The sequence below is a fragment of the Trematomus bernacchii genome, unplaced genomic scaffold (genome assembly GCF_902827165.1).
Source record: "Trematomus bernacchii unplaced genomic scaffold, fTreBer1.1, whole genome shotgun sequence".
Lineage (NCBI taxonomy): Eukaryota > Metazoa > Chordata > Actinopteri > Perciformes > Nototheniidae > Trematomus > Trematomus bernacchii.
Genome location: NW_022987910.1, coordinates 7,338,079 through 7,358,290, shown reverse-complemented (window position 1 = coordinate 7,358,290; position 20,212 = coordinate 7,338,079). Strand labels below are relative to the sequence as shown.

Below are 20,212 nucleotides of genomic sequence, written 5' to 3'. Positions count from 1 at the left end.
ATTCTACCTGCTGGTGAGGTATGGGGGAGCTCTTCTTCCAATTGACCGCAACTTCTTTTTCAACCCAACTTGGTTAGGTGTAGGATCAATTGGGCTGTGTGCAGTATTGCCCATTCCCTGGACCTGGCCATAACTATGAGGTCGTCCCTCATGCCATGGTCCCGCAGCGGTTGCAGCGTCATGGCTGAACATGCGTGGGGATAGGGAGTAGCCGAACGGCAGTCTGTTGTACTCGTAGGCTACCCCCTGGAAGGCAAAACGCGAATACTTTCTGTGCTCTTGGAGCAATTTCGCCATGAAAGTAAGCGTTCTTCAGGTCGATGGTTGTGAACCAATCGCCTGGCTGCACCAGTCTCAGTAACTGTTTCATAGTTAACATATGGAACTTCTTGCATGCAATGTGCTGGTTCAGGCATTGAAGATCCAGAATGGGCCTGAATTCTCCTGTCTTCTTGGGAACCAGGAAGTACAGGGAATAATGCCCCTTCTCTCTGACTTGAGAGTGCACATGCTGAGAGGAAACCTCCCCCTGGGATGACAGATGTGCTTCTCTCCTGCCTCTGAACGGAGGAGGGATGCTGCAAAACTGGAGTGAATAACCCAGTCTCAGTGTCCTGTCCATGCGCTCTGTTAATACACCACTGATTTTCCATTCCCCATAACATTGTGTTAGGGGATGTGCAATCAGCTGCAGAGCCGCAGCTATGAAGCTGTGGTACTCTCTGGAGGCCCACTCCGCCGTCAAACCCTCCATAAAAGGAAGTTTGACCCATGGGGGGCTGACACAGAAAGGGCCGTTTTTCTATAATGTAGTTTCCACTCAGAGAAAAAAACGGCCGATTTTTAACTGAGGTCCCTGAACGCACCACGGCATGCTCCCGTGAGAGCGCGCGCTCCACCATAATGCTGTTTTCTCTTAGAGAAATAAGCATTAATCGGAGCTTCTTCTGTCCATGAACGCGCCGCGGCCCGCTCTCGGGGGGGGGGCCGCGCGTCGTCATAATGCCGTCTCTTGAAACGGACATTATGGGGAAATGTGGAATGTGGAGAGAGATGACTCTTACTCTGGGATAAATGCAATCGTTTTTACTGAATGCATTTTACACACACATATCACTTTAGAACTAGAGTTACACTACGTAACGCACTGTTCTTCTGCGGAGGTCCCTGAACGCACCGCGGCCACTCTCACGGGGGGGGGCGCGCGTCGTCATAATGCCGTCTCCTTGAAACGGACATTATGGGGAAATGTGGAATGTGGAGAGAGATAACTCTTACTCTGGGATAAATGCAATCGTTTTTACTGAATGCATTTTACACACACAAATCACTCGACTTTGGAGCCACAGCTAAGAAGCTGTAGTATTCTCTGGTGGCCTACTCCGCTGCCAAACCTTCCATAAAAGGGAGTTTTGGCATGGGGCCTGACACAGAAAAAAAGGGGCCGATTTTCTAATGAGGTTCTTGAACGCACCGCGGCAGCTCCCGTGGGGCCGCGGCTCTGTCAACTGCCATCTCTTTGAAACGGACATTATGGTGAAAAATGGAAATGTGGAGAGAGATGACTCTTACTCTGGGATAAATGCAATCGTTTTCACTGAATGCATTTCTCACACACACATCACTCTCTTGAACCCGCACAGTGCTTTGACAGCACTACGGTTTATTCCACTCACGTGCACGCGCCCACCTGCTGGCTCCTATACTGGAGTTTACAGAGGGGGCGGGGAGTGTGGGACAGTGTTCTTTCCGATCCAAAGAGCCCTTCCGTAAACACGGGGGCTCCCAGGAGATCAACACGGTCCTTTTTGAAAAGTGTCATGCAGCGTGATCCCTCACCGGGATACCACACGGCGGCCACGATCAAGCTACAAATAATCGCGCTGATCTGGCGAGGTGGGGGCATCTCCAGCAATGAGCGAGATGCCCAACACACCCGTGTTTATCTGCAGTCGCCCTGTCACGCGGTAGCGTAGCAGAGCTCTTTTCAGCTCCCTGCCCAGCCTGCTGCCCGCTGGGAGCAGCTGCGCTCCGCCGCCATGGTCATCACCTAGGGCGGTGGACCTCCATGGACCGAACCCGGAAGTGCCTGACAACGGCAAACGGAGCCATCCGCCCCGCTGGAATGGCGAACGTGAATGGCACCGCCTCGGCCATATCCTGGTCCCCCAAACACTCTACAGAGGTGGTGGAGATCGGTGCCCGCGATCAAACCAAGGCAGGTGGGGCATGGCCGAGATTCCAGTAATGGTGAGTCCATTTTTCGTTTCTTCTAATCTTCGTACGTTTATTTAACTCTTCGGTTGTCAGCTCGTCTGAAGAGAAAAATGATAGTGGGGCGGCGGCTGGAGCCGCCTTATATACTGTGGGCCTGCGCGCGCATTCAGGTAGGCTCGCCCCGATTGGCCGGCTACGTTTTACGTAAATTCAGTAGGTGAAAGCACGCACAGCATGATAGAGAGTAGTACCCATAGAGTCCAGTAGAGGGCGGAGCCTGTGAGAGATATAACAAACGTAAAGTGGGAGAAAATATGTTTCTAGAAGATATGTAGAAAATAAACGTATTTGAGATACGTTCATAACAAACGTAATGTGGGAGAAAATATGTTTCTAGAAGATATGTAGAAAATAAACGTATTTGAGATACTGTACGTTCATAACAAACGTAATGTGGGAGAAAATATGTTTCTAGAAGATATGTAGAAAATAAACGTATTTGAGATACGTTCATAACAAACGTAACGTGGGAGAAAATACGTTTCTTGCTAAACGTAATTGAGAATGCAGTTTAGTTCTGTGGGAACGTAATTTTTAGGAGACAGGGTTGTTTTGAATGTGTTATATTTTATGAAAAAAAATAGGAGGAAAGTAGAAGGTCAATGATAGAAATATAGAATAGAAAATATCAAGAAGATACTGTAAATGGTATCTAGAATAAAACAGTTTAGTGCCGGATGTACAAAGATATTAATAGGAGGATGTGCAAAACAGACAAACTAATTAGGCTTTATTTTAACCGATATTATACATATTTATTATACTCTTATAAGATGTATGTAGATAGAATAAGAAATGTGCAGAATATGACAGTTTAACCTGTTTAGCCCTGAGCCTGTTTTTCAGGTCTCAGGCTCGAAAATGACATTCCCAGAACAAATGACCATATCTTCCCTTCTAAAAGGGTTAAATTAATAATCTTTTTCCTCAAAGTGATGATAAACCTGTGAGTTGGATGGAGAAGAGTCAGAACAATATAGATGTTTTTTATTTTAAAGAAAATTCAGATTGAACACAGTAAAAAACTGTAAATTATAGTGTCCGTCCAAAAATTATTTTTTACTTATAGTGAAAACTACCCTTGGATGATGGTAAGGTAGAAGAAAAGCTTTAGGAATCCAAAGTACAACATATAATAAGTACCCTGTATCAAGATTGATGCAAAACAAGTGACATTTGACCTTTTTAGATAGGTTTAGCAAAAAAAACTCCACCTCTGAGGTGATTTGGGTGGAAATGGGGGTTTTACCGTTTCTCTGGAACCCATTGGTCGATTTTGGTGATTGACATCTCTTTATGACCGTTAGAGCCAATAGAATCGAAGGGGAATCTCCCCTCTCACTAACATTGCACAACAAAAAGGTGGGGGCTTCGCGCATGTAGTTTTGCATCAGAGCAACCTACACTCTAGCTCTGACATCTAGAAACGGAAAAGCAGTTTTATTGCTCATGGATTATCAGAAATCATTTCAAAGGGACACAGACACATTGGATTAACCTGTTAAGCCCTGAGCCTGTTTTTCAGGTCTCAGGCTCGAAAATGACATTCCCAGAACAAATGACCATATCTTCCCTTCTAAAAGGGTTACATTAATAATCTTTTTTCTCAAAGTAATGATAAACCTGTGAGTTGGATGTAGAAAAGTCAGAATCAATATAGATGTTTTTTATTTTAAAGAAAATTCAGATTTTACACAGTAAAAAACTGTAAATTATAGTGTCCGTCCAAAAATTCTTTTTTACTTATAGTGAAAACTACCCTTGGATGATGGTAAGGTAGACTAAAAGCTTTAGGAATCCAAAGTACAACATATAATAAGTACCCTGTATCAAGATTGATGCAAAACAAGTCACATTTGACCTTTTTAGAGAGATTTAGCAAAAAGAAACCACTTCTGGGGTCATTTGGGTGGATTTTCCATATCTCTGGAACCCCTCGGTCGATTTTGATGGTTGACACCTCTTTCTGACCGTTAGAGCCAAAAGAATCGAAGGGGGAGTCCCCCACACACACTCATTGTGAAAAGAAAAGGTGGGGGCTTCGGGCATGCAGTTTTGCATCAGAGTGAACCTATCTCTAGCTTTGACATCTGGAAACGGAAAAGCAGTTTTATTGCTTATGGATTATCAGAAATCATTTCAAAGGGACACAGACACATTGGATTAACCTATGGATTAACTTTAGCAGCGTTTTTATCGTTTTAATGCCATTGAAGACCACTTTGGAGAGACTACAGAGCCAAGGTAAAAATGTTAGCATTTTTAGCTACCTAGCGTCACCTGTTTTGATGTCTGTTTTTGCTTATAACGTTGCGAATTCATATAATTCAGTGATAATGAGGGTACCCATCAATTCTGTGTCACCTCACGATTTGAATCGATGTCATGGATGTGGAGAAAAGATAAATAATAAGGTTTTGTGAGTGATTTTCGGTGCAGTAATCTGTTAGCATTTTTCGCTCGTTGCTAATTCAGAGGCTCAGTGTTAGCATTGTGGGTTTTCTTTTGAAAAAAAAAAAAAAATGATCAGTTAGATGAGTTTCTTCCCGTTACATGGATATAAAACATTCATAGTTTATTAAATGAACATGCCCTCAGACACTGTTTCCTGCAAGATGTTGCGGCAGTGCCCCGGTACCGGGGTCTCTCGGGCTTAACAGGTTAATGGTGAAGGTACACACATATTGATAGATCTCTTGTTGAGGAACCTATGACCCAAGTTTGTCATCATTGCATTACTACACCGTAGTTGTGTATATGATATTTCAATAAACCTTTGAAAATCTTGAAATCTTGAAAGGGATGTGCAAAATAGCAATTATATACAGTTTTTGATGAACAATTAGAGAATAACGAGTAATGAATATGCTTTATAGGGATCTGCAGATACATTTTTTGTCTTAGGAGGAAAAAATAGGAGGAAAATAGAAGGTCACCGCAGCATCCGGACTAAAACCACCAGACTCAGGGACAGCTTCATCCCACAGGCCAGAAGACTATTAAACACCTAAACTTTGAAACAACATCCATAACATTCATCTGGCTGCTACTTAGACATTATTTGTCTAATATATCATATTCCAATCACTTGTCTATAGACTCTTATTGCACTATTTAACTTTTTACTATTTTACTATGTTTCTTTTTGTATTTACTTTACTTTTTTCTGTGTATCTGTTTTATTGTGTTGCACTGTTGGAGGAGCCTGTGACCTAAGTGGGGGGGGGTAGGACACGTTCGAGTCTTGATTTGGATAGTGTGCCGTTGATGGGTTTCATTCCATTTCAAAGTGCTGTTTGACGCGTGTAAACTATGCGCACTGCCACTCCAACATCCAATCACAGAGCTTGAGAACTAATCACGGGGTTTGTCAAACAGAGCACATGGTGTAGTCCTAAACGATAGCTGGGGATTCTGGGTAGTGTAGTGTCTTCTGCCATCCTAAACTCCGAAAAATATTTGTTTCTCCGAATCGAAGGGGAAAAATACAAAAGCATTGCACACAATTTAAACCAATCAATGTTGTGTAATTAACAAGGATAATCTGGTGTTTTTTAGTTGATGAGTAGTGCAGATATTACTGTCAAATCAATCGACAGTAAGGGGAATACTTACTTCCGGGTGTACAATTCTCCGTTATCCAATGGGAATGGACGCTCACATTGCCTTTAAATGCCGCCGACACAAACGAATGCCGTGCTTCCATGAGCGTCAAATCCCGCCGCAGATGGGAATACATTGCAATCAGTTGAAAGCTATTTGCGTCCCTTTATGAAGCTGAAGGAGCCTAGGAGCGTCCCAACTGCATGCCTCAGGACCCTGACCAAGTGCCGCTCCTGGACGTTTATGGAGAGAGAGTGTGTTGAGAGGAGAGTTTCTGCAGCAGAGTTTGGAGGCAGGAGTTGGAACGAGTCAGAGGAAGGGAGGGTTGAGAGCACGGATGAGGTAAGAATTGAGGGGGAGAGGGAACGAAGGTTACGGCGGACAGGTGCAGAATTAGAAGAGATTGGTTTGTTGTGTTTGGAGAGGGGTAGAGAGAATGAAATGAAAAAGTGATCCGAGGTGTGAAGCGGGTTTACAGAGAGGTTAGAAGTAGTGCAGTTCCTTGAGAATATGAGATCAAGGACATTGCCAGCTTTATGAGTTGGTGGGGATGGAGACAGTGAGAAAGCAAAGGCGGTTAGAAGAGATGTTAGTTCCGATATCTTCCCTGTCTGGAGGTTGAAGTCTCCGAGAAGTACAGTGGGAGGGCCAGTTTCAGGGATGTGTGAGAGGAGATTATCTAATTCCTCCAAGAAGTCTCCCAAGGCGCCTGGTGGACGGTAGAGGACAACAATGGTTAATTGTATAGGATGGGTTAACCATTACAGTAACGGCATGGAATTCAAAGGTGGAAGGAGTGAAGTTAGGTAGTTGGTAGAGGGAAAAGCTCCATTTGGGAGAGAGCAGGAGACCAGTGCCACCTCCTAGGTGTAGGTGTATGGGTGAAGGAATATGCTGTGGAGAGAGCTGCTGGGGTGGCTGTGTTGGATGGAGTAATCCAGGTCTCAGTGAGAGCAAGGAAATCCAGAGACTGCAGGGAAGCGTAGCCAGAAGTGAAGTCAGCCTTAGGAACAGCTGACTGGCAGTTCCAAAGGCCACCTGTAACTAGATGTTGGATCTCAGTGGAGCATGTGGGATAGACGAGAGCAGGCCGGTTATAACGATTAGGAGAAGCACGGGTCCACCAACCTTTTAACCTGTTACGCACGGCCCCCCCGGTACCGGGCGGATAAACGCGTCATTTGCAGGAAACAACGTCGAAGGAATCTTAATATTTAATAAAACTATGAATTTTTTATATCCATGTAACGGGAAGAAACTCAGCTAACTGATCTTTTAAAAAAAAAAATCAAAAGAAAACCCACAATGCTAGCACGAGCGAAAAGATTTAACCTAAAACGGCACTTAAACTCACAATAACTCCCTTATTACTTATCCTAGATGCACAGCCAACCACTCGTTTTTAGTGTCCTGGAGACACTGAATCTGTGTAAAAAACCTCAACACTCAGTGATAAACATTTGCGACGCTATAAACGAAAGCGTACATCATAACATGTGGAGCTAAGTAGCTAGAAACGCTAACATGGCTTACCTTGGTCAAAACTGGTCTTCAATGGCATTAAAACGATAAAAAAACGATGCTGCAGTTAATCCATAGGTTCATCCAATGTATCTGTGCCCTCTTTGAAATTATTTCTGATAATCCATAAGCAATAAAACTGCTTTTTTGTTTCCAGATGCCAGAGCTAGAATGTCCCTCCACTCTGCTGCACATTTACATGCGCACAGCCCCCACGTTTTCTCTTCACAATGAGTGTGTGTGTGGGCCTCCGCCTTCGATTCGTTTGGCTCTAACGGTCAGAAAGAGGTGTCAACCATCAAAATTGAGCAAGGGGGGCCAGAGATATAGAAAAAAACCCATTTTCACCCAAATCACCTCAGAGGTGGGGTGGTTTTGGCTAAACCTCTCTAAAAAGGTCAAATGTCACTTGTTTTACATCAATCTTGATACAGGGTACTTATTATATGTTGTACTTTGGATTCCTAAAGCTTTTAGTCTACTAACCCATCATCCAAGGGTAGTTTTCACTATCTGTACAAAATAATTTTTGGACGGACACTATAATTTACAGTTTTTTACTATGTAAAATCTGAATTTTCTTTAAAATAAAAAACATTTATATTGATTCTGACACTTCTACATCCAACTCACAGATGTAACCTTGCTTTGATAAAATAAATTATTCATATAACCCTTTTAGAAGTTAAGTTGTAGTCATTTGTTTTGGGCATGTCATTTTCGAGCCTGAAACATGAAAAACAGGCTTGGTGCTTAACAGGTTAAAGACTGCAACTGTTTTACTTAAAACACAGATTCCCGATTTATCCTCCTCCTTTGAGGTTAGGCTCTTTCTTAATGTGTTGGAGGATGATTTTAAAGACTCTAGGCCTGGATTATTTAAATATTACTTTCCATATTTTATTCTTTATTATTTCCTTCTTTTTTTTTGTATCAATCAGTGTGCTTCCCAGTAAAAAGAAGAAAGTCAAAACACACACTGTTGCAGAATCATCAATAACAGTTCGGTATAAAAAGATGAGGCAATCCCCGATTATGCACAGAAAAATCCCACACATTATATTATGCAAATGTTAGTCTTTTAGCAGCAGTTTAATACATATTTACTTAAGTATTATTGGTTTTCTTGACTGGTTTGTACAAAACCATTAAACATTGACCATGGATCAATCTAAAACTAAAGCTCACAGGTTTAGCAAGGTACAAGATCAGTAGACAATATTTTCCCAAGAAATTCAGCCTAAACAATTCCAATGAATATTCACCACTAAAGCTCTTTGCTTATTTAATAAATATCTTTATTTATTCTATACATTACAGTAATATGCTCCTTCTCATTAAAGTTGATTATTTCCTTGTACAATGCACTATGGTTGCTAAGCTGCAATAAATAAGTATTATACATATATACAGTCAATAATAACGTGAAGTTCATAATTAAATATAATAATTATTATAATAATAATTATAATAATAATAACAATGTCATACATTGAATATGATTTCAAATACATTTCAACTTGTGATAAGATACTTTTATTTTTCCATTAGGTGCTGTCTTGTATTTTTCTCTGGCTTTAGTAAAATAATGAAACACTTTGGAGCAAACAGGCAGAACAACAAGCCAAAGCTCGAAGCCAGAATGGCAAATGACTCCACTGCATCAGCATATTTCCCAGGAGAGCTGATATAAGCAGGGACGAATGATAGCCACACAGCACAAAATATCAGCATGCTAAAAGTGATGACCTTGGCCTCGTTGAAATTGCCAGGCAGTTTACGTGCTAGAAAAGCCAGTATAAAGCACAGGCAGGCCTGTAGACCAATGTATCCCAGAACACACCAGAATGCAAGACTGGAACCTACGCTGCACTCCAGTATGATCTTCGAAATTTCGTATTGTGTATTTCGGGATGGAAAAGGGGGAGACTCAATGAGCCAGGCAGCACAGATAACCACTTGAATTACAGTGCAAATGAAAATAATGGCCCTCTGCTGCTTGGGCCCCAGCCACTTCATGATGTTGTCCCCTGGTCTGGTGGCAGTGAAAGCAGCCAACACCACCAGGGTCTTCCCCAGAATACAGGAGATGCAAAATGAAAACGTTATACTAAAAATAGTGTGTCTCAGCATACAGGACCAATATGTTGGCTCTCCAATGAACACCAGGGAACACAGGAAACACAGAGTCAGAGCAAAGAGGATGAAGAAGCTGAGTACAGAGTTATTTACACGGACGATGGCTGTGTTTCTATGGTAGAAAAAAGACCGCAAAGACAGCTATAGTGAGGCTGGCACCCACCACAGAGATCACTGTCAGGGCTATACCCAAGGAATCATAGGCCAAGAACTCCACTATCTTGAGGATGCAGACGGTTCTGTCAATATTTGACCAGAAGTCATCAGGACAAAATGTGCACTCTATGGAATCTAAAGGGAAAATAATCAAATATAACATGTTGGTAGTGAAATACAAGAATTACATTGTGATTATTTTATTTCAAGATTTTAAACTCACTTGTCTGATTGCTAATTTTGCCGCTGTCACATGGTACACAGTCAAAGCAGCAGACAGGCTCCCCACGACGGACAGCTTTCCGGGACCCTGGAAGACAGCTGGTGCTGCATACAGACATAGGCACCTATAGGAAGTAAACAATGGCTTTCAGCTCTGCAGTGTGCCAACATATTTAGTCAGTTCCTTGATAAGGCCTTTTAAAAACAAAATAAAGACAGCTTTGATAACTGAATTGTCAGATTTAGCTGGTTCTAGCTATTTAAATCGGAAAAAAAGTTCTTATTTTTCTATTGAACATCACTGCCTATTGAAGAGCTTTGCATTATTTTTGTTGCTTAGAGCAATGCTTAGAATTTACAAGCAACTAGCTGATGCAGAAATGAAAACTCTTGAAAATTGTGATGCGCATTTTTCATATTGTGGCATTTTATATAAGTGTGGAAAACAGTGGAGGTGTAGATGTACTTTTCACACTGGGGACAGGGTTATTATCCGTAAGCTAAACAAGAATGTGTAGCTTTGAATACTATTTATTTTTATTTGAGAAGAATTCTACCAGAAGGATTATACTGTGAAGCATTTAATCACAAAACACATCACACTGTATGGCGGGCTTTCAATTAATTTTCACTGTAATGCAAAGGGACTCACATCTGATCCAGCTTGTCCTGGTCACCTGACTTACCTCCACCTAAACCTACAGAACTTCAAAAGCTGGGATCTGATGAAGGTAAAAACACAGTGTGAGCAGCTTGCCTCACTCTGATGCCCTGCCCACATGATCCTGTCCTCCTGGATTAACAGCTCCTCTCCGGCAGGCTTGGTTCCATCAAACAACCCCACGTTGACAAATTCAATGTTCCCGCCCATGCCTCTCTGCCAGTTGAGAATGTCATAATAAGGTATAGAGTCACCCTTTAGGTCAAAGTTCACTTCTTCCCCGGCAATGTTAAATGTCACTTCCTGGAGGTAGTGCTGGAGCTTGAAAACCAAAAGATAATATGAAATATGAATTATGAAAAAAAAACTGTTAAAGTGAAATTACTGTAAGAACATTTAGATATACCTGCCAGGGGTATACGTTGTTGCTTTGAGCACATGAGTTGTTTTGGAAAGGGCCACTGCCCGGTTGACAGAGAAGAAGGTTGTGCAGGGAATGAGCAATTGCATACACAGCCTTATAGACGTTATAGGCCACTCTAGGGCTGGATGTATTAATGTAGGCTGAATGCTGCTCTAACAGGGTCTCCTGTCCTGAGCATGAAAGCAACGGGGATCCAGACGACAGAGAAGGGTCACAACCATACAGGGCCTCCCACAGCTCCTTAACTAGAGTATTATCAAGATACATTTGAGGGTTGACTGTCTGCAGGTAGTCACTGAGTCCGGAGATTTGACCTTTTCTGATGCCAAACCCGATGGTGCCCCCTAGGTAGGGGTAATACTCACTGGCTGTAAAGATGGATGCTGTGACCCACGCTTCACTGGCAACCCACTGGATTCCAGTGATATTCTGTGTCATATAGTCTCTCAAGAAAGGCGTCATCTCCCCCTCAGCTGAAAATACCACCACCACTTTTGCAGTAGAGCTACGCATCACCTTCACAGACAAGGCAAACAATGATGGAGGAATTTATATCACAAGGAAAGGACAAGAAAAAATAAAGTAGGTTAAAGAAAGACTCATTATATATTTGCTTTTAAAAGAACAGCAGTGCCTGCTAATAAACCCTATCTACTTGTTTGTCGCTTTGTTATGAAAAAAATAATGTTGTTTTCGATGTAGGGACTGGCATTGATGTGTAATCAGAATGTAAAGTTATCTGTGTGTGATTAGAGCTCTCTAATACTATACAACCTGGCATCTACCTGCAAGATCTCCAGAGCCCTCTTGCGATTGTAGAGGAGAGGTATCATTTCTTGGTACGCTACACACACTTTGGTACCCTGTAATTCTCTCAGCAAACCTTGCACAGCGAAGCGCCCGTATTCATGGTCTCCTCGCACCAACCCCACCCAAGTGAAGTTGAAGCGTACCAGCAGCTGAGCAATGGCTTTCACCTACATTCAACAGGAAAGAGTTACACTTGGTTCAAAACACACACATAAAGAACATTTTACAGACTAAATTCGAATAATATTCTTCTTTTTTTTTTCACTGAATAATGATCAACAACCTAGGCCAAACTCTCACCTGATAATCATCGTTGGGGATTACTCTGAAGAAGGTGGGATAGTTTTTTTTGTCAGTAAAACATGCACATGAAGAAAAGTAACTGATCTGTTTGAAGAAGGATAAAAAAAGAGTATAGTAAAAAAAATAAACTGTTGGTGGGATTACAGATAAAAGAAAAAATCATTACCATTGGGATTCTGAATGGTTGCAGGATTCTTGACACCACAATAGATTGAGCAGAACCAGATTCCCCGATCACAGCGAGGAGTGGGGAGTTACCGCTGCACGTGGGAGAGTCATCCTCACTCTGCCCATTCAACACAGCCATAGCAGCCCTCTGGCCAGTCAGTGGATATGCACATGAATCAAATATGTTGTACCCAAGTGTGTAATTGGGCAATAGCTCTGCACTCTGGTTTATCTCCTCCACTGCCAACCTCATAGTCTGAGCCCAGCGGAAAGCCCTGGGATCAAATCTGCAGCCAAACAGACACAGGTGCACACAAGAAACACATCACAGATGCACACAAAATACACATTCAAACTTATTGTGTGTAAAAAAAAGGCACAATTAAAGGCAGAGATTATGTTAATTTTAAGTTATTTTAAATGTTTACTTTGCATCTTGGTTCTTGTGATAAAATAACTGATCAGTTTATTTTTGCTTTGTCCGCATGTTCTCATTATTTTTCTAATATGTTGCCCGGATATGTCTTTAAAAATATATTTCTTTTCGGGTCAAGCTTCTTTAATAAGTTCCCTATAATTTACACTATGTTATTATGAAAGACCAATGTACATTTTAACTTATTTAGGGGAAAATAGAGACATTGTTCAAATGCTGCACTACGTTATTAAAAATTTATATATTTTTGTAATATAGAGCAAATAATAATTTTCGAAATATAAAAAGTATCAAAATACATATCTTTCTATGATTCTTCTTTAAATCATTGCATAGATGATTAGGTAATTACCCACCCTCAAAAATAAAGAAATAAAAAATGTGAAAGTCAGTTTATGCGTGTCTCTATTGATAAAAATATGTTTTTTAAACTAACTTAAACTAAAAGTGCATTTAATTCAAGCTAACACCATATCAATGTTTTCTAACATGTCACGCTCAATTATCAATGAATACTAAAACCTGTTCAATACAAGTATATTCTGCTTAATCATTCAATAAAACATGAATGTTAGTTGCATACAATGTTTCATACACAAGTTATATACTCACACTAAGGTTTCCACATCAATCAAAACTCACCCATTGCATTTTACTGGTGGTGGCCTGTAGGTGCAGTTCAGGTCTGGCATCTCCTGGTTATAGTGAAGGGGGAAGATCCCTCCAATTATATAGTCACCTTTGGCCACAAAGCCTGGCTCAAAACTGTTTTGGAGTTTGCATACTTTGGCTGAAAATGGTGGCGAGGGGTTGCTGGATATTGGGGTATACATTAGAGTTAGGACACATTGAGAGTAAAGCAAGTGAAATAACACAAGTCGATTCATATTACACATCCCAATAGACAGAGAGAGAGAGAGAGAGAAAGAGAGCAATACATGAGACAAGTTATAAACACTTTGTCACCTATGTGTTACATCTTATTGATGACAGAGTGTGACTGGATTGGACATCAGCAGCTCCGCCTGATTTACTAAAGGGAGTTAACAAAGACTGAAAAATAAATGATGTAAGAGGAAAATGATAATGGATTTAAGCTCTCATTAAGACATTTTCCACAGAAAAAACGTTGTCGATTTAACTCCATGGTGTCCATGGTGACCCAAAAACATTTAAAATGTTCCAGTGAACAGAGAAATGGGGTTTTAATTTAAAACAATGTTTTAAACATTTATTTATTAAGAAATAAAACTCAAACACAATGAGAGGATTAAGATTATTTGAATAATTTGTCAATTACAATAATTCAATATACATGTATTAGATATCAAAAACATTTAATTTCTAAACTCATCCAATACTGGTCAATTATGCATTCATTCATAATGAATCAACCCAAAAGGGGGTTTTATCTAATGCCTCCAACACACAAATAGAAAGACTTTTGGATTATTCATAAATGTCGGCGTTAACTGTAATGACACATTGATTACTTTATTTGGGCGGTACCCTCAGATTCATGTGTGCACACTGCAGTTTATAAATCAGCTGAGTCCTGAAACACCATACTGCTAACGTTACCAGAAAGGGAAGCTATTCCTTGTATATTCAGCTATGGCAATGCTAGCTGCAAAGCTTCTTATGTTTCTTTTTCTATTTCAGGGCCAACATTGTTTAGCTGCTGGCCTGGATAACTGTGTTTTCTTGGGGGAAGAGGGGAAAAACAGTCTGTACGAAGAAGGAGATGTCGTTATAGGGGGTTTATTCCCTTTACACTACAGCCCTGTGTCTTCCCTTCCAAAATACAAAACAAAACCGACGCCTATTACGTATAAGTAGTGAGTGAATATTTGATTGTTTGTTGTCTGGTGCAGTACATATTATTATTATTGAATATGTGTATATGTGTATATTTTAATATATATATTTGTGCTGCGTGATGAACTGCTTTTATTCCTGTACAGTTTCAGCTCTCGTGCCTTGCGCTGGATGCTGGCTATGACTTTTGCAATCAAAGAGATCAACCATCGCAGCGACCTCCTGCCACACCTGAAGCTGGGGTTCCACATCCGTGACAGCTGTGATGACATACCTGTGTCTCTGAGTGCAGCCCTGCTGTTGGTGAATGGCCAGCCAGACGTGGGCACCAGAGCTGAGAGTGTGAACAGGGACAAAGGTCTAGAAAGAAACAGTCATTATAATTTAAGCTGTGCTGCGGCACAAACTGTGTCCCCGGTAATCATAGGAGATGCTGCCTCTGGAGTGTCTATGGCTCTGCTAAAAACCTTGGGTTCTTTCCATATCCCACTGGTGAGACTGCCTTAAAGTCACTTTTATTGTGCTAATATGTGTTTTTGCCATGTTAAATCTATATTTTATGGCTTCTTTTATGGTTATGCTTTTCCAAATGTCAACTTTTAAGAGAAGATCCCTTTTTTCCTTTTCTCTTTTTGAGAATGGTTAATTTTTTTCAATCCACAGGAAGTAACCTAATCATTCAACATATTTTTAATTTAACAAAATGTGGTGGTACATGCACAAGGATTTTTGCTGTTAACATTCAAGTTTTAAATACTTAATTTTTTATTCTACTAATATTATGATTTTAGTGTTAATAAATTGCGTTTGTATTTTTTTGAATAGTACAACATTCAGAATATTTTTATCTACATTTATAGTCTTCAAGTCTCCCTCAATTGTGTAATTAGGCCCGTTGTTCTGGAAAATGTTGTCCCATTGAAAACTTTTAAATACGGTGGTATTGTTTGTTGAAATGTGATTCTTATTGAACAGATGGTCGGTGAGTGTGCAGAACGTAATCCATGTTTTCTATACCAGGTGAGCTATTTTGCATCGTGCAGCTGTCTGAGTAACCAAAAGGAGTTTCCCACTTTCATGCGCACCATGCCCAGTGATGCCTTCCAGATCAGAGCCCTGGCCCGGCTGGTTAGCTATTTTGGCTGGACCTGGGTCGGGGTCATTGGTGTGGAATCTGATTATGCTCGCTTTGCCATTCAGCTTTTCCTGAAGGAGTCTGTGAAGTATGGTGTGTGTGCTTCCTACACTCACTTCTACCCTGTGGGCCTGAGTCAGCAGGCTCTAGATGAGCTTCTGGATGTTATTCAGGTAATTCTTGGTAAAAGCATAGTTTTCATTCATATAGACGAAATAGCTTGATCACCTGCAACAAATACTTTGTTAATGTTAAGTCATTTATATTACCTTCCAAAACCAACATTGTAGTTAAATTGCTCTCTGTGTTATACAAAAACAATTTATTTTGGCTTGTTTATATACATATTCGACGCAACCTTTAAGTTAAATAATATGTCTATTCATAGATCAGTGCTTTTCTGTACCTTGAACTATTTTGGTGTAGGAGATCCAAGAAACCATTACTTACAATAATGAAATGACATTTCATTATTGTATTAAACATTCACTTTCACCTGGATGTTTTTTACTGCAGATGTCATCCTCAAAGGTCATCATTAACTTCAGTAGTGAGTCAGAGATGCAGGGCATTCTGAGAGAAGTCCGATATCGGAATATCACCAGCCTGCAGTGGATCGCAAGTGAAGCTTGGGCCACTGCTAAATCACTCTGGGAAAAGTTTGGAGATCTGCTAACAGGAACACTAGGTTTTGCCATCCAGAGAGCAGATGTAATTCCAGGTCTGAAACAGCACCTCACCAGTGTCCGACCATCCAATATTAATGAATCAGCTTTCTTGGCAGAATTTTGGGAGGAATTGTTTAACTGCAGATTGAACGGATCAGTGAACAACCACTCTCATGGTGGTGTCGACCACCTCAACAGATTGCTATGTAAAGGGACAGAGGATTTAAAAGATGTTTACTCTCCTTATTCAGATGTTACACAGCTAAGAGTGTCATATAATGTTTACAAGTCTGTGTATTTGGTAGCGCATGCTTTGGAAGATATGAGTAACTGCAAAGTCGGACAGGGGCCTTTCCTTAATCGCACTTGCGCAGACTTAAAGAATGTTAAACCTTGGCAGGTGAGACTAATTGTAGCCTAAGCATTTATTTGAAAAGTAAAAAGTCAAATGCACTATAGTTTGTGTTTAGATAACCTATTTCCGTTCCTCCCTCAGCTCATTCACTACATGAAGCGTGCAAATTTCTCTGCACTTGGGGAGAAAGTCAATTTTGATGAAAATGGTGACCCCATTGCTTATTATGATCTCATGAACTGGCAAAGGAGGCCTGACGGTTCTCTACATTTGGTCAAAGTAGGTTTCTATGATGCCTCCACGCCTGATGGACGCAGCCTGGTCTTAAATGAGTCAGTGATTCAATGGCCTGTTGGAAAGCAGGTGTGTTCTCTAAAAACAGGCTTGAGACCATGTTCACCTCTTAGGTTGTTGTATGTAGTTTTGATTAACACAACAGCTAATGTGTTCTTATTTGTGTGCAATATACTTTATTGTTAATCAAGAAGGAGAAAAGGTCACCTTCAAGTTGAAAGTGACATCAATTGCAAATGAATGTTGCAGACATTAACACCATCAATTTTTAACACCAAGATTTTGACTGTTATGTTATTGTAATCTGATATTTTGTAGCTGAAGTGATATGCCTTTTAGTCTGTATCATAATTGGATCCTTGCATAACAACTGTTAGACCCTGCTGAATATGTTTTAAAATGTGTGTCTTTCTGAGCTTTGCCTTTCAGGCTTTCCAGTCTGTGTGCAGTGTCAGTTGTCCTCCAGGTTCCCGCATCGCCAGGAGAAAGGGGGAACCCATCTGCTGTTTTGACTGTGTCCCCTGTGCTGAGGGAGAAGTCAGTAATAATACTGGTGCGTTGGTGTTCTGGCTGTTATCACCTTTTCTCCTTTCTTGACGCTTGTTTCTGAAAATGACTTCTTTAAACTAAAAAAGTGTTGTTTTCTACCGCCTACAGATTCTTTAGAGTGCTCACGCTGCTCAGAGGACACGTGGCCCAATAAAGCCAGAGATCTTTGCATCCCAAAGACTATTGAGTACTTGTCTTACCATGAGTTAATGGGTATTGTGCTGTGTGTTGTATCTGTACTCGGAGCGTGTGTTTCCCTCTCCATTCTTGCCATATTCTTCAAGTACAAAGAAACACCATTGGTTCGTGCCAACAATATGGAACTAAGCTTCCTTCTCTTGGTGTTTCTTGCTGTGTGCTTCCTTGTTGGCCTGTTGTTTATTGGTGAGCCTTCAGACTGGCTTTGCCGTATCAGATACCCAGCGTTTGGGATCAGTTTTGCCCTCTGCATTTCATGCCTCCTGGCCAAGACAGTAGTGGTCCTAATGGCTTTCAGGTCTACACTGCCAGTAAGTAATGCTATGAAGTGGTTTGGACCCACGCAACAGAGAGCCAGTGTGCTTTTAGGAACAGTTGTTCAGGTACAAACACTTTCCATAAGTCAATTTTGAAAATGTAAATGTCGAATTCAAATCAACATCCTCTTTTTCCCTCCACTCAGGTTATAATCTGTTTTATCTGGCTGCTCACCAGTCCACCTCATGCCAACAACAACAACAACACAGATCACAGTGCTGTCATCATCATTGAGTGTGTGACTGGCTCAGAGATTGGCTTTTGGTGTGTTCTTGGATACATCAGCATCTTGGCCTGCATGTGCCTCCTAATGGCATTTTTTGCTCGAAAGCTGCCTGACAATTTCAATGAGGCAAAGTTCATCACCTTCAGCATGTTGATATTCTTCGCAGTGTGGATTACATTTATTCCAGTTTATGTGAGCACAGCTGGGAAATATACTGTGGCCGTCCATATTTTTGCTATTTTAGCCTCAGCTTTTGGTGTCCTTTTTTGCATTTTTGCTCCAAAGTGCTATATCATAGTACTGGAACCAGAAAAAAACAGCAAGAAAAATATGATGCAAAGATAAATATTAACTGTACGTGTATGTGTTGCTAAAATTGTACATGTATAAGTAACCGATTTCAAACAAATATATCTCTGTTGTCAGAGAACTTAAGATTCATGCTGGAAATAAAATAAGGCAAACCCTGCTTAAGTACTTTTGATTAATGCTTAACATCTGATATCATAATGATCCAAATATTGACAGTTTGTTACAAAGTGAGGTGCAGGTGAAAGAACGATACGTGGAGAGAGGGTTTTCTTGCAAAAAATAGACAGGCTTTTTATTCTTAGCCTTCCACATTATTCCACAGAAACAAAAACTGCATGCCTGGTGCTGCGTTCACCAGCAAGGAACAAACACCAAATCCCCTTTCCCCTCTCTTCCCAACCACATTTATAGGAGACTGCCCACCTTCCCAATCCAACCTGGCCAATCAGGTCATGGTTCTGAAAGAGTGAAGGGTTAAATACAAAATTAAACACTGTGGTCTACATTTAATACAATCCTAAAGGCTTAAGTAAATTCATAATTGCATCAACATAAACATTGTACCTTCAAAAACAACAAGTTCTGCTTAAAACGGATAGTTTTTAACCTAATTGACACTCATAAAATCACACATTTCCTGACCAATCACGTCCAAGACTCCGCTTACTCATACGGCACATATAAGGAGTACTTTGGAGGCGTGCTCCCCCTTTGAGCAGTGACACAAAATGGCTTCCAGGTCTGAACAAAGGAAATGGTGATTACTTTGTGATTGTGTGTTTTACAGACTGACAAATTAATTTAGATGCACTTTACTAGTTTTTCTATGTAAACTGTTTTTATAACTTTAACTGAAAATAAGACAACTCTGAAGAAACATGTACTACCTTTCTTAACAAACAAATTGTTAAGCCAAAATGTTAGTGAGGGAGTGTGTGCGCTTCCTCACACAGTTTTTGAAGTTATTGTTGCGTATATTTGAACTGCAATTTGATTTATAATTTAAAAGTTATAATTTATTAGATTGTTAGAATAAGGGGAGCACATCTCATCCATGGTTAAGAGTCATATTTATGTATTGTAATTTTCATTGAACCAAATACAGTAAATTATTTAAGTGAGGAGAAAAGTACATTTTTATTTATGTACAATGTTCAAATAGAAAATATGTTTATTTTAATTATGATTGGAAATAAAACACAACTACTACCAGAGCCAGATGTCTGATTTTTGTTTATTGACAAATATACTTAAAGGGGACCTATCATGCAAAATGCACTTTTTGATGTCTTTTATACATAAATATGTGTCCCCGGTGTGTCAGGGAACTCACGCAGCATCAGAAAATAAAACCCTCTCTTTTCCTCCGTACCCAAATCTCTAATAATGGGGCTACGACGGAGCTGATCCAGAATATATTTACGTCATAGCGGATGGCACCCACGTGGTGGACCCACGGCCCTATCAGAAAGCAATGCCCGACGTGTTGTGGACGTAATATGGCCTTTGTTTACATTAGCAAGCATCGCTAACACTCAGAGCTAACCTGTACTGTAGAGCACATGTGTAAAGAAGCAAGAAATAAAAAGGAACTCACCTTGTGGTAAACCAGCAAGAGA

At 40.5% G+C, this 20,212-nt stretch overlaps 1 protein-coding gene across 1 annotated transcript; it reads left to right on the top strand.

Annotated features, from left to right (window-relative positions):
• The first annotated feature begins 2,240 nt into the window (after window positions 1-2,240).
• On the top strand, window positions 2,241-18,626 carry LOC117470413 (extracellular calcium-sensing receptor-like). The gene is made up of 9 exons (XM_034115186.1): window positions 2,241-2,250; window positions 14,383-14,558; window positions 14,685-15,030; window positions 15,559-15,846; window positions 16,190-16,741; window positions 16,838-17,059; window positions 17,420-17,543; window positions 17,648-18,120; window positions 18,201-18,626. Exons 1-9 carry the CDS (start codon window positions 2,248-2,250, stop codon window positions 18,624-18,626), a joined length of 2,610 nt encoding a protein of 869 aa, XP_033971077.1. The 5' UTR covers window positions 2,241-2,247.
• Window positions 18,627-20,212: the final 1,586 nt, after the last annotated feature.

Bases quoted from the DNA above. Each gene is read 5' to 3' on its own strand.
- LOC117470413 (XM_034115186.1), top strand. The intron at 15,847-16,189 runs GTAATTCTTGGT...TTTTTACTGCAG, and splicing joins AGCTTCTGGATGTTATTCAG to ATGTCATCCTCAAAGGTCAT. The intron at 16,742-16,837 runs GTGAGACTAATT...TTCCTCCCTCAG, and splicing joins AGAATGTTAAACCTTGGCAG to CTCATTCACTACATGAAGCG.